Source organism: Myotis myotis, unplaced genomic scaffold (genome assembly GCF_014108235.1).
Source record: "Myotis myotis isolate mMyoMyo1 unplaced genomic scaffold, mMyoMyo1.p scaffold_m19_p_6, whole genome shotgun sequence".
Taxonomy (NCBI): Eukaryota; Metazoa; Chordata; class Mammalia; order Chiroptera; family Vespertilionidae; genus Myotis; species Myotis myotis.
The window spans coordinates 81,776,498-81,801,677 of NW_023416368.1; the positions used below are offsets into that span (position 1 = coordinate 81,776,498).

Genomic DNA, 25,180 nt, shown 5'->3' on the forward strand with positions numbered 1-25,180 from the left:
GAATGCCTTGGCTCTCCCAGGACATTGGAGACTGAGGTTAATGAGTCTGTTTTCTCCACTGCAGAATGGGAGTCCCCTCATACGAATGTATTTAATGTTTGAGAAACATCCTCCCTAGAAAAATCCAGGCCCTTCCTCAGGCCAGCCTCAACCCGGTAACTCACCTCGGTTTCTGATGCACAGGCTGCTGTCTCATGGCCATGTACTGGGTGTCCTCCTGCAGCCGGTTCAAGGGCGAGTCCGGCTTTAGACGGATCCCATAGTAATGATACTTTGAGTTGCCCCTAGAAACCAAATACCCAGGGTCAGCTCTCCCTGCAGATGTCCTAAAGGACAGGATGTGCTCTGTTTTGGCACTTGCACTTTGGGCCCTTGGGTTCAGTGTTTTCTGGACCTTATGGGAAATGCTTACAAGCTGTCCCATGGCTAGACAGGTTTAGAAAACTCTGCACACTACCTCCCCTTCTGGGAGGGTCCCCTCTTGTATTTTAGTATGATAAAGGCTCTGAGAAGTCCTGCAGTCAGAAAACCAGTTCTGTGGCTATATTCTGTAAAGATATTCTCTGTCAAGGATCAAAGTGGGAGAGGACAAGAGAAGACTTGCCCATTCTCTTGGCCAGGATGCCGGCTTCTGAGAGGGCATGAACGCTCCCTGCCACCCACTTCTATACAACCTCACTGAAAGCAAGTGCTAGGCCTGTCACTGATCACGGCCACATGATCTCTAGGCCACTCACTTTAAGGAGACTGTGGCCACTTTCTTTTCTAGTGAGAGGGGGGTTCGCATTATTGTCTGGTGAAGTTTATGTATGACACATGAGGTTCCCTGGCAGATATAGGCCAAGGGCAGGCCATGGTAGGTTGGTCCAAGTACAGTGAAAAGCATCAAGAAATAGTAAATCCAACTGTATTAGATAATCCCGAGGCAGCTTTAAAAAAACCCTATTATTATGGAAAATTTCAAACAAAGAGAGAGCTGAAGCGAACCCCTGCGTCCTGTCATCTGAAGAGAACCAAACCACAGCCCGCACCTTGGCCCTGGCCAGGCCAATGCTGCCGCCAATTTGGGGCAGCTCCAAGTCCACCCAGAGGCATGTCAGTCAGGAAGTGTGGGCAGGAGGAGGAAGCCCCATGTTCTCCAAAAGCTTGATTTCTACATAAACAAAGAGGAAGAACGGGTGGGTGTGCGGGCTGTCAGACACCCCCTTCTACCCACCTGGTACCCAGCCGCCGCGTCCTCAGGCCCATAAACACGGAGCGAATCAGTTTCCCAAAGGAGGCGGCATTCACAGGGTCCAGCTTGTGCTCCTGGCAGTGCCGAAGGTAATGGTTATAAAGAGAACTTCGGGGGAGACTGACGCCTTCAGCGGTTTCGTAATTATCTAACAGCCACTGGAGCTGGAGAAAGAGACACAGTCCTGACTGTCAGATTCCCCCTAACACCAAAATGCTAACCACATGCTTTCCCTTCACTTCACATGGTGAGGAAATTCATTGCTACTGTCATGGATTTGGGTTCAAAAGATTCTGGGCACGTTACTTAGTAGCTTCTTTTCACCTGCTTCTTTATTCCTTCAATTTTCATTCTCCTTGACTTAATTGAGAAAAATATACATGGATGGAGACCTCGTACAATTTGTCCTTATAATCATTTAAACATGCACACGCCCCCGACGCTGCTTAAACACCAAATGTCTCCTAAACCCACGGGAACGAAGATCAATTCTGATGACGAGAAAGAGGCAGATTCAAGAAAATTCAGGGGCCTGTGAGCACCATGCCCTGCACCGGCCAGTTGGCCATGGAGATGGACTAACATCTCCTACAGGTCCTGGCCGAGCGGAGCACAGATAGAAGCTGAGTGAGATACCTATGAGGCTCATGTGGAGGACTTTGTGCTCAGGCCGAGGCAGGAAAAAGAATGGAAAGTTGAAGTTGCTGCCCCCAAAGGTCGCTAGTGTTGGACGGGCAGGAGCCGCCCTTGTAGAAAGCGAAGTCCCCACATGGGGCAACACGCCCGCCTGGGAGCCCCAAGCACAATGCCCCCAAAGCTGTAGTTTGATTCTGGCTTCCATTCTGCTATGTGAGTACAAAAGGCCTTAACCACACATGAGCTTTGGGGACAGGCAGGAGCCATGTGCACAGGAACCAGCCTGAGGCAGGATCCTTGTGGGAGGTGGGGGTCTAAGCTCCACCTCTGTCCAGACAACCCCACTGACGACGATGGTGGATGGGGCAGGGGCCACGTGATGACACTGGTCCTGGGCTAGAGGGTGGGCATATTGTGTGGGTGGAGGGCTGGAAGGGGCACTGCACCAGGGGTCCTGAGGGAGGAAGGCTAATACCTGGCCCGCTGTTCAATACCTGGCCCATTACCGAAGGTAATGGTTAGAAAGAGAACTTCGGGGGAGACTAGAGAATGTTCAGGAAATATGATTCCTTTTCCCCATGTTATTTAAATTAAAAGTAGACTTCTCTGTTTGGGTGATTCTGTTGACCTGAGATTAAAAATGCATAGTTATCTTCCTCCAAGTACAAGTGACTACAGGGAGAACTGAAACCATTCTCCAAAAGAACAGTTGGTTACACTTCCTCTCTCGTTTGCACTGAGAAGTTACCATGAAAGGAAACTGATTTGAGGGCAAATGAGTAAAGACATGAAGAAGGAGGGAGGGAGCCATTGGGGAAGAGTCTCGGGCAAAGGAACAGCCCATTCAAAGGCTTGTTGAGGCAGAACTGTGCCTGGTGCTGGAGGAACAGTGAGGAGGTCTGTGTGGCTGGAGCAGAGGAGGAGAGAGGGAGGAGTTGAGAGCAGGGAACGGATGGGGAGGTCCTGCAAGGCCATTTTCATGAACTTGGCTTCTACTTGGAGGGCAATGGGGGCCCTGCAGGCTTCTGAGCAGAGAAGTGCAAGGATCTGACTTAGGTTTTAGTTAGTAGGATCACTATGGCAGCTGCCATGAGAAGGGCGTGGGAGCCGAGGGTTGGCTTAACAATCCACGGGAGAGATGGTGTGTGTGTATGTGTGTGTGGCCATAGTGGTGGAAATGGGAGAAGCAGTCTGATCGTGGATTGTTCTGAAGGTGACGTCAAGGAGCATCAGGTGAGGTGCGGGAGGAGGCGGAAAGCAAGGATGAGCGCTGGAAGTACTTGGTGAGCAGGGACAATGGTGAGAGGAAGAGGGGTTAGGGGGGTGTCAGGGCTCAGCTCTGGACACTAAAATGTGGATTCGGGAGAGGGGTCCAGGCAGATGCCCTGCAAGAAAACCACCTGTCCTGCCGAAACCAGTTTGGCTCAGTGGATAGAGCGTCGGCCTGCGGACTGAAAGGTCCCAGGTTCGATTCCGGTCAAGGGCATGTACCTGGGTTGCGGGCATATCCCCGGTAGGAGATGTGCAGGAGGCAGCTGATCGATGTTTCTCTCTCATCGATGTTTCTAACTCTCTATCTTTCTCCCTTTCTCTCTGTAAAAAATCAATAAAATATATTAAAAACAAAAACAAAAACAAAAAAAACCCCCACCTGTCCTGACAGCAGCAGGGATGGGGTCAGCAAGGCAGGGAGGGTGAGTCAGGAATAGTGAAGGAATAATGGTCCTGTCAAGACCACTGCTAGGCATGTCACAATAATTTGGAACAACTTCTGGACAAGGGACCCATGCCATGAAGCTGCCACTCTAGCCAAGCCCCATCTTAGTCTGAAGGTGACAGCTTGGTCATTATACTGGCCTGTGGTTGGCCATCAACTAAAGGCTAAAGGATCTTTGACAATTTGTGTTGTTGTGTTTTTTTAAAATTAAAAAGTCATGTAGGCCCTAGCCAGTTTGACTCAGTGGAAAGATGGCCCTCGGACTGAAGGGTCTCGGGTTTAATTCCAGTCAAGAGCCTTAAGTACTTGGGTACAGGCTCAATCTTCGGCCCTGGTTGGGGCAAGTGCAGGAGGCAACCAATTGTGTCTCTCTCACATTGATGTTTCTCTCTCTCCCCCTCCTTTCCACTCTCTCTAAAAATCAATGGGGAAAAAAATATAATCTGATGAAGATTAACAACAAAAACATCATATAATCTGAATACAATTAATAAAAGCAGGGTTTGGAAATAAGAGTTCATTTTAGTAGACAGTGGCTGCCTCCCCATAATAGTGACTTGGTGAACATGTTGTGGGGTCCCTGAGTCAGTGAGTGTCGGGGGGGGGGGGCGGGAAGCTTCTCACACAGTGATCTGGGGGACAGTCGGGTGGTAGTTCTGGGAGAAGCCCTGCACCTCCAATGCTCTTGGTGGGGGACCTCGATTGAGGCCAGGCATGTCAGTGGGGGGCCACAGTAACACCAATGGGTGGTGTTTTCATCCCCAGCACCATCTTCATCACCTCCTTCCTCTGTAACAGCTATCCCTTGTTTTCATGCCACCAAATCACAGCCACCCCTATTTTAGAGACCTCTAACTTGAGGCCCCCTTCCTGTGGGATTTCCACATTAAGGATAAAAGGTTCCTTCAACCTACAGACCTCTAGGTCTGAGCCCCCAAGGGCAGCAGGGGAAGCTCTGGGGGGACCCTGACATCGGCTGGATCTGGAACATGCTGCCCATCCCTCCTGGGCTCTAGGCATCACCACCTGCACCCACCCCAAGACAGTGCATGGGAAGAAAACAGTGGTCGTTTCAGAGGTAAACCTCTGCCCTGGCTTCCTGGGCAGACTGGTTTGTGTAGGCAGGTTTTCTCACACCACCGAGCTCCTGCCCTCGCAGTCCAAGCTCTTGTTCCTTCTGCTCCCACAGCCCCGATGCTGGGGGAACACTGTGACAGCCCCCTTCCCCTCTACCCCCAGCCATGCTCATCTGCTCTGGATTGGGCTGGCAAAGGATTGGGGATTGTGGCCCCTGTCGCCCAATACTAACACGATCTTAGGTGTAGGCAGCCATGGTGACAACTGAGCCGTGGCCAGAGGGCAGGCTCTGCCAACGGAGACCATGACAGGTGTCAACAGGACACACTGCCCATCTCTACATCCTCCTCCCGCTCTCACATCTGCAAGGACAGCTCCAGGGGACTCAACTCAGCGTGCAGTCAGCTCTTTAGAAAGATGTCTATTCCCTTTGACTCCAAATTGCCAAGCCCCAGCTCCTGCTAACAGCTCCTGATGGAAGGAGGCTCAACCACAGATCAACAGGGAGAAAACGAACACGGGGAGATTTTCCTGCTCCGAAGTCAACTCAGGAATATAAACTGGCCGGAAGCACCCTGGAAAGCCTGCCTTCCGAAAGAAAAGTGTTAGAAAGCCAGGAGCAGCCCTGCAGCCAGACCAGCAGCGCATGCGTTCCCGAGACATTTTAAAATTCCCATGGACACACGTGCTGCCTGCTGGGGTCTGCGCCCCCATCCTGCCTTTCTCACAGGGCTCTCCCCAGGACTGACCTAGCGCTGGGCCCACAGGCTATGACGTGGCCATGTATTCTTGCTTGACAGCTGAAGCAAGCCTGTCCCCACTGAACAGAGATGGTCCCTGGAGCAGACTGTCATTCTGCACACATTCTAACCAGTGTGCTTGGAGTTTGACAGGGTGGGGGTAGGTATCCTCCCCTCCCAGCACTCACTGAAGAATTTCCCTCCCCAGCTGTGCCCACAGGCGACAACTGTCCAGCAGTGATGGGCAACAGGGTGGCCACGACCCACCTAGCCTGGGGGGGCCCTGGGGAGCAGCCTGCTGGTCTTCTGTGCTTTTCCTGAGACAACTCGGTGAGGCTGCTTTTCCTTCTAGTAACTCGCCTCTGAGGCTGAGGAGTGCAGACCCTCATCACGTGTGCCTGGAGCAGCTGGCCTCACCTGTGCCAACCCATAAACCCTGAAGTTTTGGGGCCTTTCCCTAGCCCACTCTGCCTCAGAACCACTTCCTTTCAGGCAACACTTGGCCAGTACAAAAGTCTTGATGGGGCCACAGGATCGTGAATGACTACAGGGGGCTTTTTTCTTGATGTTTTAATTCTCAAGAGAATTAAAGACATTTGGGGTCAAATCCCAACCTAAGTGCTTGAGAAGCACATTCTGACTTCAGTGGCCTGTCCTACTTTTAAATTTCCAGTTCCACATAAAGCTAAATTGAGAGGATTAGGAGGAGTAGAGGGAAAAGGGAGGAGCGTGAGGAGACCACAGCTTTCCTTCTAAACTGTCCCAGGAAATAGAGACTCTTAATTGTCACCAGTGCCATCTTGCCCCATGAGGCTGCCCAGGGACAAAGACGTTTGCCTCCTCCTGGCACGGGACACACACTCACGGTTTTCCCCAGGAGGCAAATGAAGGAGAAAGAGTTTTTACAAAGCCCAAATTATTAGGAAAGTGTTGCTTTGCATTTTTCTCAAATTACCTCCCTCCCCCCCCCCCCCCCCGGGCCCCAAGAACTGATCATAGGAAACTTAGCTAAGAAACTTTATAGCATTCCCTATCCTGTGTCATACTTTGTTATTGTTACTCATTTTAGTATTAACTTTATTTATAATGCTTGTGATCTGCCAGGCATTGTTGGAAGCATGTCATGTGTATTAAATAATCTAATCCCTGCCCTAACTGGTTTGGCTCAGTGGATAGAGCGTCGGCCTGAGGACTGAAGGGTCCCAGGTTCGATTCCGGTCAAGGGCATGTACCTTGGTTGCGGGCACATCCCCAGTGGGGAGTGTGCAGGAGGCAGCGGGTCGATGTTTCTCTCTCATCGATGTTTCTAACTCTCTATCCCTCTCCCTTCCTCTCTGTAAAAAATCAATAAAATACATTAAAAAAACAATCTAACCCCCATAACATGCCCCTGAAGAAGGAGGTACTCTGGTCATCTACCTCTAGGAATGAAGAACTTGCCTCCATCCCCTTTACATTGTAGGATATTTTTGCTGCATATAGAACTCTAGGCTAGCTTGTCTCTCCCTTTCAACATTTTAAAGGTATCAAGTCATTTCCTTCACTTATTTTTGAAATGCCCATGCAGGTACGTGCACAGTGGGGCAGACCACCAGGCGACACACACTTACATGGCTGTTGAGTAAACCGCTTTTGTGTGATGTGATCCCTTCGCTTTTTTGGAGGTTTTCAATCGCCATTTCAAGCTAAAGAAAATGTGTGCAGAAACAAAACAAACAAAATGGAAAAAAAAAAAAAAGGGAAATCAGATGGTTAGCATCAGCCAAGACTTGTTTTTATTAATATCCAAATAAATGATTCAAGCGCCTACAAAATAAAAATAAGGCTTAATGCAGGCAGGGGAGATGGGTTAAGTCGTGAGTTGAAGCTACAGCCAGGCGTGTTACTTCGTTACATGCAGATGAGCCCAGAAGCCCGAGGAGCGCACGCAGTGGATGAGGTTGTGATGTGAACATGGGCTGCATGTGCACAGGCACACCATGAACATTGAGTCACTGCATACATTCAAATGTGAGCAAAGCCAGAGAATAATCACCTGCTGCTCCCCACACACGTCATCTGTTGCTAGGGAGAATCAGATGACCAACAGAGCCCAAGGACAGTTGGCAGCACTGACTTCCTGGCCAGCCTGTACTGTCACAAATCCAGGGTCTCTCCCCTGGATGCTTTGGGAAAATACCAACAAGGACAAAGACCCAGGCCCTGCCATCAGAGGCATTGGACCCTGGGGTCACTGCACATGTCACAGAGATAAGCTCCTGAATGTTTATGAAGTGTGTGTGAGCTGTGCAAAGAGGGATATGCGGCAATGAGAACGGAGCTATCAGGCAGGCCTTCCTGAGGGAGGGGGACTTTTTAGTTGGGTTCTAAGGATCTCATGGACGTGAGGACTGAAGTGGTGCCACAGGTCTAAGCAAAGGAAGAAACACCCCACTGTGTGTGGCTACCATGTTTGTATGTGCTGAATTTGACCTTGACTTGTACATGGAAATTTAAACTCTGCTGTGGCCCACCACAAAAGGCAGAGAACTGCAAGGAAAAGCAGTGAACCTAAAGCATACCCTGTCTGTCCTCAAATACCAGGAAAGGCAAAGACTTCAGCAATGCTTCTGCAAAAAGGCAGGTTGGACAAGTATTCCAGAAAGTGCAGCAGGGCTGGGTTTAGGAATGAGAGGAATACTGTTTCACTCATCACTTCTTTTTTTTTAATCCTCACCTGAGGATATATTTTCCACTGAATTTAGAGAAAGCCAGAAAAAGAAACATCAATCAGTTGCCTCCCGTACACACCCCAACTAGGGATGGAACCCACAACCTGGGTAAGTGCCACGACCTTTCAATGTACGGGACAACCACTGTTGTTTATGTACACTCTTGCCAATTCTGTTCAACATTGTACCAGAAGTTCCGGCCAGGGAAATTGGAAAACACTAACAATAAAAGGCAGCCAAATGGAAGAGGAAGAAATGAAACTATCTCTATTTGCAGACACCATGATCTTAAATATAAAAAATCTTAAAGGATCCACTAAAGACAATTAGCGCTCATAAATTAATTCATAAAAGTTGCAGTATATAAGAGCAACATACAAAAATCAGTTACATTTCTGAGTAATGAACACTGTGAAGAGGAAATTAAGAAAACAACCCTATTTACAATAGTATCAAAGAGAAAAAATACCTAGGAATAAATTTAACCAAGGAGGTGAAATACTTGTACAATGAAAACTATAAAACACTGTTGAAACTAAAGATAACCACAATAAACAGAAAGATATCTTATGTTCATGGATTGAAAGACTTAATATTGTTAATATGGCAATACTCTCCAAAATGATCTATAGAATCAATGCAATCCCTGTAAAAATTCTCTATTAAACTTCCAACTGCTTTACTGAAATAGCCAAATTGACCCTAAAATTCATATGGCATTGCAAAGGACTCCCAATAGCCGACACAATCTTGAAAAAGAACAAAGATGGAAGGCTCACACTTCCGATTTCAAACTTAACACGAAGTTACAGTAACCGATACAGTGCATTCCTGGGATAAAAATAGACATGGAGATCAATGGAATAGAATTGAGAGTCTAGAAATAATCCCATACATCTATGGTCAATTGATTTTTGACAAGGATGTCAAGACCATTCAATGGTAAAAGAATAAAATTTTCAAAAAATGGCACTGGGATAACTGCACGGCCACATGCAAAAGAATGAAGCTAGACCTTTACATCATATACAAAAGTCAACTCAAAATGGATCAACGAAATAAATGAAAGAGCTAAAACTACAAAACTCCTAGAGGAAAACATCAGGTAATCATGTAAAACAAGGTTATTTTCATGACCTTGGATTTGGCAATGGATTCTTAGATGACATCAAAAGCACAAACATTTAAAAATAATTTTAAAGATAAACTGGAGTTCATCAAAACTAAAAACTTTTGTGCACCGCCAAGCTGGCATGTGGTTGAGCATCGACCTATGAGCCAGGAGGTTATGGATTGATTACCAGTCAGGGCATATGCCTGGGTTGCAGGCTCGATCCCCAGTGTGGGGGGTGTGCAGGAGGCAGCCGATTAATGATTCTCTCTCATCATTGATGTTTCTATCTCTCTCCCTCCCTCTTCCTTCCTCTCTGAAATCAATAAAAATAAATATTTTTTAAAAGTTTTGTGCACCAAATGACACTAATAAGAGAGTGACAGGACAACCCACACTCTCCCATACTAGTAAATCATATATCTGATAAGGGTCTTGTATTTAGAATATTAAAGAACTCTCATAACTCACCAACAAAATAACAATCCAATTAAAAATGGCAAAAGGCTTGAATGGACATGTCTCCAATAAGCACATGAAAAGATCCTCAACGGCATTAATCATTAGGGAAATACAAGACTAAAATCACAATGAGATACCACTTCATATCCACCAATATGGCTAAAAAGAAAACACAAGATAATGAAGTGTTGGGGGAAAACATGTAGAAATTGGAACCCTTATACATTGCAGGTGGAATGTCATATGATGCAGCTGCTGTGGAAAACAGTATGGTAGTGCCTCAAAAAGTTAAACATAAACCCAGTTAACCCATATTACCCAGAAATTCCACTCTTAGGTATGTATTCAAAAGAACTGAAAACAGGTGTTTAAACAAAAACTTGTACACAAATGTTCATAGCAGCATTATTCATAATGGCAAAAAGTGGAAAAACCCAAATATCAATCACAGATTAATAGATAAACACAGTGAGCACCATACATACTATGGAGTATTACTCAGCTATGAAAAGGAGTGAAACAATGACACAGACTACAATGTGGGTGGACTCTGAAAACATCTCACACAAAAGGCCACACACTGTATGACTCATTGATGTGAAATGTCCAGAAGAGGCAAATCCACACAGACAGAGAGCAGACTGGTTCCAAGGGGATGGGAAGTAACTGGTACAGGGTTTCCTTTTGGGGAGGAGAAAATGTTCTGGAACTAGATAGGGTAATGGTTGCACAACATTGTGAATGTACTAAATGTCATTGAATTGTACACTTTTAAATGGTTAAAATGGTGAATGTTATGTTATGTGAATTTTACCTCAATAAAAAGATATAAAAAAATCCATTAGTCTCTCTTGCAATTTGAATGAATCTTTTACTCACATGCATAGTTTTAACATCATGCACTGGTCACTTGGAAAATATTCATTCAATGAGTTGCAGATCTTCCAAATGTTGACACATTTCATTACATAATATTGAAAAATCACATTTGTTAATATCACTACCAACCTCATTGGAAAAGATACCAGTTTTCCAAAATACTCTTTGCTTTTTTTTAATTTAAAAAAGTACTGGCAATAAAATCTGTCAATTGTTTTTGTGGATACACCAGGTTCACACCATTTATTTTTGAGAAAATGTCTGCCACATCTCTGAGTCTGAATGATCACAATGTGTCTGTTATTCTTTCAGGAAAAAATGACATTTCAAAAAAAGTGGCTAGTTCCACTCAACTCATTGCACAGGAGCTTTTCCTTGAGATGGCCATCATACTTTGGCAGACAGCAGAAGAGCTGTTTGTCACACAGAATGTTAAAAAGACATGTAAGCAAGGATCGAGATTTAATACAATTCGTAATTTTTACTACTTCATCAAGGACATTCCTAAGTAAAACTGGTATCTGGTATTTTATCTTTTTCTTTTTTACCGAAAGCATAATGGTAAAAGATCAGTGTCGTCTAGAAGAGGCCTCTGCCTTTATTTGTGCTCATCTGTTTCAAGGGCGTTGATTTTGCACAATCACTGCAAATGATGACACAGCGAAAATGGTAACTAGTATTATTGGCTTAGTATTATTATGAAAAGTTTTGACCTTGTGGACCCCCTTAAGGGGTCCTGGGGACACCCACAGGTTCACTGGTCATATTTAAGGCTGACTGCTAAAAATCATGGTATCATGAGTACAGAGGGAAAGAAAAGAATATAGGTTAAGATTCGCTGTATAAGATCATCTTCAAAAACCCATAGCTATTAAATAGGATTTAGACAAGTCCAGATACAGGAAATTAATTTAATGTACTGTGAGTGTCCCAAGATGTTTACTGTGTTTTAAAATACCACTTAATTATCTGAAGACGATAAAGGTCAGGAAAACACCGTCAAACCCCAGAAGGACAGATGCCAGACACTTTGATGCCCTGGAGTCAGGACTGAAGGCGCAGAGCACACGCATGTCCAGCAGAGGGCGCTATGGCGCCACCTCCTGGCCTTGCATGGGAGACTCCCGCAGCATCCCTGAAAAGGAGCATCTGGCCCTTGAACTTGATCTAACCAAGGGCCTTTAACAGTCCACTCGGTGGCTGGAGAAGTTAGGGTTTAACCTTTATATATGCTTAAAATGAAAACTAATTTTATATTTGACTGGAGTTCATTTTAAAAATTTCATCAGTGCTACATGCACAGGCCATGTGTCCAATAGCACCAAAGAACCACGGAGGCTGCAGTGGTGCCCCATCCCTAACCCTAGCCCTGGCAGCATTTTCTAAAATCATTTCTCTTTTTTTGAACTTCTGGTAATCTCCTTCACATTTTAGAATTATGCATATGCTTATGCATCTGTTTCTTGATTTATCGGGCACTTAATCTTTACTTTTGACTTGGTGCAATGCAGCACGTACTCCTTTTTATTGGTCATTTAATATCAGTTGCTTCTGCTACATGAATTGTTAACAGAAGGCCTGCTTTAAAGACTCATTCAGATGGAGGACAGAAAATGTATACTTGTGATAAAAGATACAGTGTCTCTAAGGACCCAACGTAATAGCAGATAGCAGACTAGTTTTAAAGCTCCCAAGTATATTAAAATTAGCCAATTATTTAAAAATTGTGAAAGAAAAATTTTAAAACCCTTTCCTTTCATGTATAATTCTACCAAGATTTTACCTGATTAAGGGCTAAATTAATGCCTCCTAATGGAGGGTGTTGGTTACTTCTCAAGTTTATTAGCATCTACCCCAATGGCCATCCATAATAACTTTGTTAAAAGGACCTGCCACAGAGGTAGCCTCTACAAAGGGCCAGCAATGATAACTATTGATGAAATACCTGCTAATCCAGGCTGGGTCTTCCCTAATTCAATTTCCAGACCATGCCTCCTGGGAAGGGGCAGGGATGTTCCTTGGAAAGACCAGAGAAAAGTTGGGACAAGGACAGAAACCTGCAGTAGCTAACCCTCCATCCTAAAATACAGCATACTTACATGACCATAAGTGGAGACAATAAACATTTAGATGTTGCATGAGTAACCCCTTTGGATCTTTAAAAAAATTGGGGAGTATTTTAAAAGAAGGAAGCAGCACGATGGGAATTTTGAGGCAGGAACATAAATCCTAGAATTATGCCTGTAGAAAGCGTCCATCCCCAAGGGCCAGGGAGGAATAAGGGGAAACAGTGGGCTCACCCTGGGAGAGAGGGAGGCTGGCTTAGGGAAATGGGACATTTTAAATCTGTTTGTCCATCTTTATTTTGTTAATTAAGCATTTTAAAGTTATGTAGGTAATATTACATGTGCATGCTGTATAAAAATCTGATTAGGCCAGAGGCATATAAGTCTACATACTGGGCCAGGACTGGGTGGGGCCAACAAGGCACCCAGGGCACCAAATTTAAGGAGGTGCTCATGCTCAAGGTCGAGCCTGAGCAGGGTCAGCACTTGGAGGTGAAACCCTCCTTAAATTTGGCATCCTGGGCACTTTGCCCTTTAGGTTGTGTCAGAGGTTCGACCTGAGCTGAAATGACAAAAGCAAATCTCTCAATGTACTTTAAAAAAAAAAGTGCAACAGAAAACTTTATTAAAAACTCACCATTGCCGAAACCGGTTTGGCTCAGTGGATAGAGCGTCGGCCTGCGGACTGAAAGGTCCCAGGTTCGATTCCGGTCAAGGGCATGCACCTGGGTTGCGGGCATATCCCCAGTAGGAGATGTGCAGGAGGCAGCTGATCGATGTTTCTCTCTCATCGATGTTTCTAACTCTCTATCTCTCCCTTCCTCTCTGTAAAAAATCAATAAAATATATTTTAAAAAAAACAACAAAAAAACCTCACCATTTCAGCCCTGGCTAGTGTGCTCAGTGGTTAGAGCATCAGCTGGTGCACTGAAGGGTCCCAGGTTAGATTCATAGTCAAGGGCACATACCTGGATTGCAGGTTTGATCCCTGGCCCTGGTTGGGGAGTGTGCAGGAAGCAACCAATTGATGTGTATCTCTCACATCAATATTTCTCTCTCTCCCCTCTCTCCCTTTTACTCTCTCTAAAAATCAATGGAGAAAATATCCTCAGGTGAAGATTGAAAACAAACAAACAGACAAACAAAAAACTCATCATTTGGGCAAATCACTCTTTTAAGATTTATAATACCAGGAGCATTTGAGATCTTGCTTCCTGGAATGTCCTCTGGTTGGCTCAAATAAACTCATAAAATGTATTTTACTAGTAAAAGATCTATAACACTGATGAAAATTTAGCCCAGCAGGTGTGGCTCAGTGGTTGAGCACTGACCTATGAAACAGGAGGTCACAGTTCAATTCCCAATCAGGGCACAGGCCTGGGTTGTGGGCTTGATCCCCAGTAGGAGGCGTGCAAAAGGCAGCTGATCGATGATTCTCTCTCATCATTGATGGTTCTCTCTCTCCCTCTTCCTTCTTCTCTGATATAAAAAAAAAATTAAAAAGAAAATTTAACCAGAAATAAAGACTCAAGACAATTTGTCACCAAAAGTTTGAAATCACTTATTGAGTGTGTAGGTGATGATTTGCTCTGATCTTCATGCTCCCTTTTCAGGATTAACTTAAAATCCCATAACTCTAACATGAAAGAATTGGCAGATGTGAAAGGATGGATACAGGAGCCATATTTTTTGTTTGTTTGTTTTGTTAATCCTTACCTGAGGATATTTTTTCCATTGATTTTTCAGAGAGAGTGGAAGGAGTGGGAGAGGAAGGAAGAGGGGAGAGGAGGGGAGGGGAGGGGAGGACAGGAGAGAGAGAAACATTGATGTGAGAGACACATCAACTGGTTGCGTCCTGCACTCGCTCTGACTGGGGATCCTGCAACCGAGATACAACCTTCTATCTGTATGAGGATCTCAGGTTAGAGCATTAGCCAGAACCACAATCCTATGGCTCCTGGCCCTGGCTGATGCTCTAACCACTGATCCACACCAGCCAGGGCAGGAGCCATATTTTATTTCTGTTGCAAGCCTCAGGGCCATTTCTGTTCATGGCTCCCAGAAAGTCCCTCAGCTCTCACATGCTGCATCCTTGTGAGATGTTCCCATGCCAAAGCCAAGCCGATAAATTAACACAGAGAAGGCAGAGTCAGGGATCAGATTCTCATTTGAAATTATCACTTCCTAGGGGCTTTCATGGGGATGTGTGTTAAAACACAGTCCATTCATGGATTTCCAATTGATTTAAAAACTTGATTCCTTAAAGGCAACTCAAACAACAAACCATAGGAGCTAGTGCTCCAAGTCTGAGCTGCACATCTGCTTGCAACCAAGAGGGTGTGGATCAGAGAGAATGCTGCTGTTTCTCAGTAAACTTGTTTCCTATAATTCTGGTATATTCTACTACTATAAATTGGTACAGTCTGATAAAACTGAGCCTGCCATATCCATGAAAGTTAACATGGCATGCGAGGAGCACTTTCTGATCACTAGCAGCTCTAATCTTGAGTCCATCTAGCCAGTCCTCTAAGGGAGAAGCGTGTCTGGCCCCCTGTGTCCTCCCAGCCCCTGCTGAGCTGACAGCTGGAAAACTGAGAGGTGAGGTGGAAGCTAGGGCCTCTCGGATTGAGCAGTGGACACTGCCCCACACATCGCAGCTTCTAGAAAGCAAGTGACTTCTCTCTACACCTGTCCTCCAAGCCAGGTTCTGGGGAGCAGTCTACACAGAGGAAGAGAGAGGACAGCAAGCCGCTCTGATGTCGGGGTGATGCCAAAACAGCCTGAAAAGAACAGGGATGAGGCTAAAACATTACCTTCTATTTCAGATTAGCCCACTACCAAAATAGGAAGATTTTTCTAATTGAAAATCAATCAGTGTAATCTATCATATTAACAGTCTAAAGAAAAAAACAACCTCATGCCCTGACCAGTTTGGCTCAGTGGATAGAGCGTTGGCCTGGGGACTGAAGGGTCCCAGGTTCGATTCCGGTCAAGGGCATGTACCTTGGTTACGGGCACATCCCCAGTAGGAGGTATGCAGGAGGCAGCTGATCGATGTTTCTCTCCCATCGATGTTTCTAACTCTCTATCCCTCTCCCTTCCTCTCTGTAAAAAATCAATAAAATATATTTAAAAAAAACAACAAACAAAAAAAATACAACCTCATGATCAATGAAGAAAAAGCATTTGACAGAGCTCAACATCCAAAAACTCTCTGAAAAGTAGGAATAGAAGGTAACTTCCTCAGCCCGAAATAGGGCATTTATGAAAACCTACAATTAACATCATACTTAGCAGTAAAAGATGAAAAGATTTCCCCCCAAGACTGGGAACCAGGAAAGGATGTCCACTCACTGCTCCTATTCAACACAGTAGAGTTCTAGCCAGCAAAAAAAGGCAATAAAAAAAAAATGTTATCCAGATTGAAAAGGAGGAAGGAAAATTGCTCCTATTTGCAGACAACAAAAAACTCTTAGAACTAAAAAGTGAGTTCTACAAGGTTGCAGGACAACAGTAAAAAATCAACCATATTTTCACATACTAACAATGAACAGTTAGAAACTGAATTAAAAAATCAATACCACTGCTCTGTATGTTCTAGGTTGGGGGCTGTCTGCACGTAAGGCAAGAAGATGGTGGCTGCAAAGACAATGAAAGTTGTTGGAGTCGATCAACTCTAGGCTCCAATTTGTTACGCAAAGTGAAAAGTACATGCCGGGGTACAAACAGACCCTGACGATGATCAGGCAAAGTGAAACTGGTCATCCTCATCAACAACTGTGCAGCCTTGAGGAAATCTGAAATAGAGGACTATGTCATGGTGTCCATCACTACAGTGGCAGTAATGCTGAATTGGGCACAGCATGTGGAAATACTAGAGTATGCACACTGGCTATCATTGATTTAGGTGATTCTGGTATCATAAAAAGCATGCCAAAACATATTAGTGAAAAGCAAATCATGCAAGATTTTTCTTTAATAAAACTGGCCAGTGCTTGGTTTAAAAAATAATTTTAAAAAATACAATAAAGACCAATACCACTTACAATAGCTCCAAAAACATGACATACTTAAGTATAAGCCTAATAGAATGTGTATAGGATCTGCACATTAAAAATTACAAAATGCTGATGAAAGAAATAAAAGAAGACCTAAGTAAATGGGAAAGCATACCATGTTCATGGACTGACGACCCAACTCAATTCTCCCCCAAACTGACATACAGGTTTAATGCTGTTTAATCAAAACCTACCAGGAATTTTTTATAGATATAGAAAATTCTAAATTTATATAAATAGCTTACACAATACCAAAGAAAAATAAAGTTGGAGGAATCACTCACTATAAAGCTGTAGTAATTAAGAACAGGCACATAGATCGATGAAACAGAACAGAATGTCAGGAAACAGATCCACACACAACCAATTGATTTTTGACAAAGATGCAAAAGTGATCCAATGGAAGAAGGACAGTCATTTCAGCAAATGATGCTGGAGCCACTGGTGGTTTCATATGCATAAAAATAAACCTCGACCTAAACCTTACATCTTATAGAAAAGTTAACCCAAATGAAGCAGGTCTAACTACAAAATGTAAAACTATAAAACTTTTCAAAGAAAATAGGAGGAAATTTTTATGACCTGGGGATAGGCAAAGAGTTCTCAGGCATGGCATCAAAAGTGTGATCTTTTCAAAAAAGAAAAATTAATAAATAAGACTTTATTTTTAAAAAATTCTTTTTTTCTGCAAATGACACTTGTAACAGAATGAAAAGACACTATAAAAACTGGGAGAGAATATTTGCAAATTGCTTATCTGACAGGGGACTTATAAAGAACACAAAGAATTTTCAAAATTTAAGAATAAGAAAACTAACAATCCAGTTTAAAAAATAGGCAAATGACTGGAACTGACACATCACCAAAAGCATATACAAGGCAAATGAGCATGTGAAAAGCTGCTTACCATCATTAGCAATTAAGAAAATGCAAGTTGCAACCACAATGAGATACCACTACACACCTATCAGAATGGCTAACATGAAAAAATGCCGACAACAAGGAGAGCTGGCGAGGAGTGGAGCAACAGGCGCTCTTACACATCGCTGGGGGATGTGAAATGGTACGGCCACTGGAGGAAACTGTTGGTGATCTCTGATAAAGTTAAATACACACTTACCGTATCAACCAGCAATCCTCTCGTAGCTATTTACTCAAAAGAAAGGAAAACATATGTCCATACAAAAACCTGTCGGTGAGGACTGATAGCTGCATTATTCATAATCGCCCAAAACTGGAAATCTCCCCAACTGCCCTCAACTGGTGAATGGATAGGTAGGAATACTACTCCGTTAAGAAGGAGGAGGAATTACTGGCTCATGCAACAACCTGACTGGATCTCAAAGACGCCACCCTGAGTTAAAGAAGCGGAACTCAGAAGGTCATTACTGAATGATTCTGTTCATACAACAGTCCCGGAAAAACAAACCTCTAGTGATGGAGAAAGGGTCAGTGGGTGCCAGGGGTTGTGGGTGAGGGGAGGTCATGACTGCAAATACCAGGAGGGAGTTTAGGGGAGACCATCAGGATCCTGACTGTGGCAGTTGTTACACAAACGTGCAGTGTGTCAAAACTCAGGGCTGTACACACAGGAAAGTCACACAGCTCTCTATTTATTTACAAAGTAAAAGCAAATATGGAAACTAGAGTTTTGAAAGGTAAGTTTTTAAAGCAGATGTTATTTTGGACAGGAGCATGGCGGGAGCAATTCGGCATAGCTCCTAAGAGAAATTTCCTCTTGTTTATTCAGTCTAGTTTCATATGGGTGGACAGACCTAAGCCTCTCAGAGGCTGATAATAATGATGACATCAGCAGCAGCACATACAGGTATGGAGTTCTTCTTACAAATATGCAGTGTTCGTAATAGCCCATGATGGAAGATTAACGTTTTTGTGGTTTTTTTTAAAACCAGTGGAGGAACTGAGGTTCAAAGAAGCTGAGACTTGCCTTGGGTCACAGGGCCTGGCTGGGGCTGGCAGGGCTCCCTTCCAGGGCTCCAGCTGCCTTCCGCTCACCATCCCTCCTTCGACTGCTAGTCTATCCAGGGTCCTGTTGCCCGAGAGCCTCGTACATACCGTTGCTGGAGACGACCGGGAAGTGTGGGCCAGCGAGTGTCTGGTGCTGTCCATCCCCCCGTGGATGAGATAGGCTCCTGTGCTGGAGATAATGGGGCTCCCCCCGACATCCATGGTGATGCCCACCATGCTGTGGGAGGGGACTGCTGTCGGCGAGGAGCCTGCCACGGTCACCTGGGCGTCGCCCGGGGCCTCGAAGTAAGATGCTGCGCTGCTTGTGGCATACATTGGAGGCTCGGGGTTATAGGCATAGGCCGTCCGCCTGTCAGAAAGAGAGAATGTGCCTCCTCTGAGTCTGGAAGGAATCCTGCAAAACTTCATGTCAAAGTGGAAGCCTGATGAGACTGGACATTTGGGGTAAGTCAGACACCAAACGCCTATGCAGCACAGAGTTCAAAGCAATCGTCTGAAAATATTCAGGATCACATGCGGACTCATCAAAAACTGATCATTTAAAAATTCTAAGTATGAAGGGGTCATATGAGGGAGCTCCTTCATGGAGATGGAACACTTCTGTGTCTTATTATGGTTATGTGAAATTTATACATGAGCCCCAGCTGGTTTGGTTCAGTGGATAGAGCGTCGGCCTGCGGACTAAAGGGTCCCAGATTCGATTCCGGTCAAGGGCACATGCCCGGGGTTGCGGGCTCGATCCCCAGTAGGGGGCGTGTAGGAGGCAGCCAATCAATGATTCTCTCTCATCATTGATGTTTCTATCTCTCTCTCCCTCTCTCTTCCTCTCTGAAATCAATAAAAAATATATATATTTTAAAATTTACACGAGAAAAAATGGCACAGAACTACACACACACACACACACACACACACACACACACAGGAGTCAAAACTGGTGAAATGGAATAAGACCCATGGGCTAGTTAACAGTTCTGTCCCAGTGTTACTTTCCTGCTATTGTCCTACAGTAATACTCAAAAAAGATGTCACCACAGGGGGAGACTGGGTGAAGGGTCTCCCATTTTGCAACTTCCTGTAAGTCTGCGATTCTATCAAAAAAGGTTAAAAAATGAAATTGCATAATAAAAAGAAATTTCTAAGTGATATGAAGAATTTGTCTAATATTACTTTAACATCTGGATTAAATGCTTAGCTAACTATGTATGTCATCCCATAAAGTTTTAAGTTCTACTCCAGTAATGCTGGCCATAGCCAAAGGCAGCTGGTAATGGTTTCTTTTTGGTGATAACTAAAGGCTATGACCTGTCCTGAGGGAAGGCCCCCCTAGGTGGCAGGTGGCCCCAACCTCTGGGAGGTGTGCACTCCCATCCTGACCCCCCAGTGACATCATATATAACTGTAATACAATCGAACCCAAGAACTCGACATTGGTACAATCTACACACCTTGCTCAGATGTCATGGGTTTGACACACGCTCACATGTGTCTGTGTATGTATTAGAACCTTCGGTGTTGTGCTGTAGAAGCTCACACAGCTCCTTAACCACAACCACACTCTCATGCTTGATCCCTGAACTTTCAAAGGGGAGTTGTCGAAATCAAATGAGCAAAAGGACTTATGTCTTGAGTCCAATGAGCTTCCTGAGAAATGTGTTATTTTCTGCCCCAAGAATTACATAGTTCACAAGCAGAAAACCCTGTAAGTCCCTGACAAATAAAAAATCAAGTCATATCAACATCATAAAAAGCCAGAGGTTAACAAAGGCCAGGAGGAGAAAGCAGAGATAGAAATGGCTTCTGGATTGTGAAGACTGAATCTTTAGACTTGGGTTACGGTTTGTTTTTCTTAAGACTACCTTTTCTAGAAGTAAAAACTACAAAAGTGTATGATTTCTGAAATCTCCATAGGACTGTGATGACCTAATACCACAGTAATGGTTCCAACATAGCACCCAAAGGATAAGGGGGAGGGATTTGTGCAAACACATCCCCAAAAGGAAAAAGGTGGGAGAGTCATGAAAGGAAGGTTCCAGACGTGGCCTGAGGTTCTCTGTGAGGACCCTTCCGAGGGCAGGGGAAACCACGTACAAGGCACCATTCGTGTAGACGGCGTCTCCGCCTTCCACGTACTGCACTTGGGATGGGTACACGTGTTGCACAGTCTGGACCTGAAACATCAGATATTTCGTGTTACACACAGTATAGTCTACTTGTTCATGATTTTCCATCATTCAAGCTAAAAATAACTTGGACTGCCTTTTATTAACATTAAGTACTGCATGGCAGTTGGCACGTCTTGAAAGAAATAGGAGAGGCAGTCCTGATCCACTGCTATGCTCGAGGGAAGCCAAGTCCATGGTGCCTGTTCCGTGCGGGAAGGAGCCAAATCAACAGCCAGGAAGGCCCTGGGCCCTGCCAGCCACTGTGTAAAAGGGTTGGTAATGCTGGACAGTGGAAATCAGAGTATGGACAGAACGCCAACCTCTGAGCACTGGGCCTGTCATCCACACCCAAGGACAGGGCAGAGGGCTCAAGCTGGTCACTGTCTACATGTTCCCCCTCATGCCCCCTTAGGGTGGCCCTGGTGCCTCTCCCCAGCAGGAGGGCAGGGGTCCTGGAGCCACACTGGGGAGAGACTGTGAAGGTCTGAGCAGAACTAGAAGAAGCGATGAGCCTCGAGTGAGAGATGTAGACTGAGGGTAACGGGAGGACCACAGAACAGCCCTACCTGGTCCCTGTCAGTGCAGCGCCTCAGCTAATGGCCCACAAGGGATGCTGGCTCTGGTGGTAGAGGCCCAGAGCTCTGCATGGAAGACTTCAGAATCTCACCACAGAGGGAACCTTACCCAATGCCTAATTCAACCTCATTTTGGGGTAACAAAATTAAAGGCTGGGTCCCATCGTGACCTCTCTCTAGGCCTGTGTGTGGAGCTGATTCCCACCTCCGAGGACAACCCAGCACGGATACACTCATACACGCTAACTCCTGGAGGAAGAGCCTATCATGAGGAGTCCAGGGATTAGCATGCTGAGCGGGCTTTGCCTTAGGGGACCGAGTGAAATGCACAAGTCACTCCACAAATCTGAGTTGCCCAGAGAGAAAGTGATGGTGCAGGTCGAGCCCCACAGAGGGAGGAAGCTTCTGGAATCGTGACATTAGCCTCCATTTCCCCTCCCTCGAGGAGCTAAGGTTCCCTTCTGGGCCTGCTCAGAACCTTTGTTTCTCCCTGACCCCATAAGCCTCCCCTGGTTCCTCCTACACACACTGCTCATCTGAACAGGAACCCCTGAAGAAAGAAGCGTGTACTCTGGGGTCTCGGTCATCTCTCTATTTCACTCATGGTCCCTCCCTTTCAGGCAGGACCCTGCACAGATTTTAATTCAGCATCTTTCAGAGCACAAGCCGGCCCTTGGGCCAGATCTGGCTTGCCTGTTTTTTGTAAATAAAGTTTTATTGACACACAGCCATGCCCCTTCTTTTTACATCTATGGCTGCTTCTAGAGACAAGGCAGAGTTGAGTGGCTGTGCAAGACACTACCTGGCCTGCAAAGCCAAAAAAAAGACACTATTTGGCCTTTTCCAGAAAAGGGCTGCGGACCACTGTCCTACATCCCATTGACTGACTGAGCTGATGGTCTGTGCTGTTCTTTGGTGGGTGAGCCCACACTTTCAAGGTTTCTTCCCAGATAATTTAATCTCACAAGAGGCGCTTCCTTGGTCATGGCTCTCGTCTGAGGGTATAACACTTGCCTGCAGAGGGGTTTGCCTCCCCAGGAGGTTCTGTGTTCCTAATAATCCAGAACCTTTGCTATCTGTTTGCATGTCTAGCTCAGAACCCAGTGCTATATCAAGGGGCTGGCTTATGTCTCATGCATTGAATTTCTGAATGAATGAAAGATCACAGTTGTCTTGGTTTGCTGCAAAACTGTTTGAAGTGAAAGATCTTTAAAAAACATAGAACCTTCTGGTAAGGAACTGAAGACATTAAAGAAGGAGCAGCAATGACAGAAAAGAATACATTACAGAGGCCTCCAGATCACATGTGCTGTGGTTACCTGCTGTGGCACCTGCTGGATTCTGGGGAGGGAGATTGGCTGCATCTGGGCCCCTTTGGAAGCCGAGCCTGTTGCCTGGACCAGCACCCTCTAAAAGGGAAGGAGAGAGGGACATTCAGACTTGTCAGAGCTTAGGCCTGAAAACAAACATAGAATACAACCACAGCTACTGCCGCCTGGCCTGCTGTTGCTTTATTGGATTCACAGAACTGAAAATGTGAAGGACCAAATGAACGCCAGAGTCAAAAGAGAAACAGGAGTGTTTTGTTTACATAAAGCTGGGGCTTCAATTCTGTGATTTTCCAAAGTGGACCCTAAATGTCACTGGTCGTGGTCATTCTGCAGTGCTTTGCCTTCTAAACACCACTGTATAAAAAGAGGTCAACAGGGACCAGGCATTCTATGAGCTCACGATCAAAGACAAAAAGAACATAAATGGTGCAAATATCAATGGATGAATGGATACACACAATGTAGTCTCTCCTCACAATGAAATATTACTCAGCCCTGAAAAGGAGGAAAGCTGATAGGTGCTACATGTGGATGAACCTTGAACACATAATGCTCAGAGAAGCCAGACACAAAATCACCTTGTGATTCCATTTATGTGAGATGTCCAGAGCAGGCACATCCACAGATACAGGAAGTAGGTTTATGGTTGTCAGAGGCTGGGGAGGGTGATGAGTGACTGCTATGAGAGACAGGGTTTCTTTTTTGGGAGTGATAAATGTATGAAAAATGCTACTTCTTTGTTTGCTTTAAAATGGTGAATTTTACATGATGTGAATTTCACCTCGATTAAGTAAGTAAGAACATTAAGGATTTGCGTTCATACGCTCTAAAGCTGAGCTGTCCAATACGGTAGCTACTAGCTGTGTGGCCGTGTGGCCATTTCAATTTCATTCTATTTATTTATTTATTTATTTATTTATTTATTTATTTTTTTTTTTTTTAAATATATTTTATTGATTTTCTACAGAGAGGAAGGGAGAGAGATAGAGAGTTAGAAACATCGATGAGAGAGAAACATCGATCAGCTGCCTCCTGCACATCCCCCACTGGGGATATGCCCGCAACCCAGGTACATGCCCTTGACCGGAATCGAACCCGGGACCCTTCAGTCCGCAGGCCGATGCTCTATCCACTGAGCCAAACTGGTCTCGGCAATTTCATTCTATTTAAATAAGCTGTAAATTCAGTTCCGCAGGTACACTAGCCACATCTCCAGTGTTCAGAGCCACGTGGAGCTGGTGGCAGAACAGATCTGTGTCTGTTTAGTGGGAAGTTGTGTTGGGTAGTGTAGGATGGCTGAGAGGGGAAACATGGACAATGCACCATAGGAACTGAGCTGCAAGAATTCCTCTTTCTGACAAGGAAGCCTGGGGTGTTCATTGTTCAGGGAACAAAACACAGCTTGTGGAGAGGGTGCTGGAGGAAAGGGAGTCCCCTGCATAGGCAGTGGGGAGGCTCAGCTTTGAGCAGCAGACAGTGTATGTGGGGACAGAAGGGGAAAAGCAGTGGGGTGTGGATGTTGCCAAGGGGGAGAGGGGGCACCTGGATGTATCTCTAGCAGGGATGGAAGCCCTGGAACCTGGGAAAGACACAGTGGCCATAGCAGGACCCATTTCACCCACTCCCACGCCCCCTCTGGCAACCACCAATCTGTCCTCTATCTATGAGCTTCATGTGTGGGTTTTTGTTGTTGTTTCACATATAAGTGAGATCATATGGTATTTGTCTGACATCTCATTTAGCATAATTCCCTGTAGGTCCCTCCATGTGGTTGCAAATGCACAATTTCATTCTTTTTGTGGCTGAGTAATATTCCATTGTATCTATGTATCACATCTTCTTTACCCAATTGTCTGGATGGACACCTAGCTTGTTTCCATATCTTGGCTATTATAAATAATGCTGCAATGAACAAGGGCACAGATATCTTTTTGAGTTAGTTTTTATTTTGACACAGCCTTAATGTAAAAATTTTCTCCACAAATCCTATATAATAAAAGCCTAATATGCTAAGTGTCAGGCCGTCTGTTCAACCAATCAAAGCGTGATATGCTAATGATATGCTAAGGCTGCTCAACCGCTCGCTATGACGCGCACTGACCACCAGGGGGCAGACACTCTAACTGGTAAGTTAGTTTTCTGCTGGTGTCTGGCCGATTGGGACTGAGCGAGATGGGCCAGACACACCCTGAAGCCCTCCTGTGGTCCCTCCTTGCTGGCCAACCTCCTGCATCCCTCCCGGCCCCAATCGTGCACTGGTGGGGTCCCTTGGCCTGGCCTGCACCCTCTCGCAATCCAGGACCCCTTGGGGGATGTCGGAGAGCCGGTTTCAGCCCGATCCACAGGCTAGGCCAAGGGACTCCACTGGTGCACAAATTTGTGCACCAGGCCTCTAGTTTTATTTTATTTTAATTTTTTTTTTTTTTTTT

General features: G+C 45.1%; 1 protein-coding gene across 17 annotated transcripts in view; it reads right to left on the reverse strand.

Annotated features, from left to right (window-relative positions):
* RFX2 (regulatory factor X2) overlaps positions 1-25,180 on the reverse strand; it is a 90,011-nt gene that overhangs the window by 17,760 nt on the left and 47,071 nt on the right. For 10 of the 17 annotated variants that reach the window (XM_036312467.1, XM_036312468.1, XM_036312463.1 and 7 more), the window contains 6 exons: positions 22,740-22,829; positions 20,772-20,851; positions 18,768-19,029; positions 7,015-7,089; positions 1,217-1,398; positions 165-284 (listed from right to left, as the gene is read on the reverse strand). In XM_036312467.1, coding sequence (XP_036168360.1) covers positions 165-284; positions 1,217-1,398; positions 7,015-7,089; positions 18,768-19,029; positions 20,772-20,851; positions 22,740-22,829 — 809 coding nt within the window. The remainder of the gene's footprint in view (positions 1-164; positions 285-1,216; positions 1,399-7,014; positions 7,090-18,767; positions 19,030-20,771; positions 20,852-22,739; positions 22,830-25,180) is intronic. The other 7 variants (XM_036312469.1, XM_036312464.1, XM_036312472.1 and 4 more) reach the window with 5 other exon arrangements.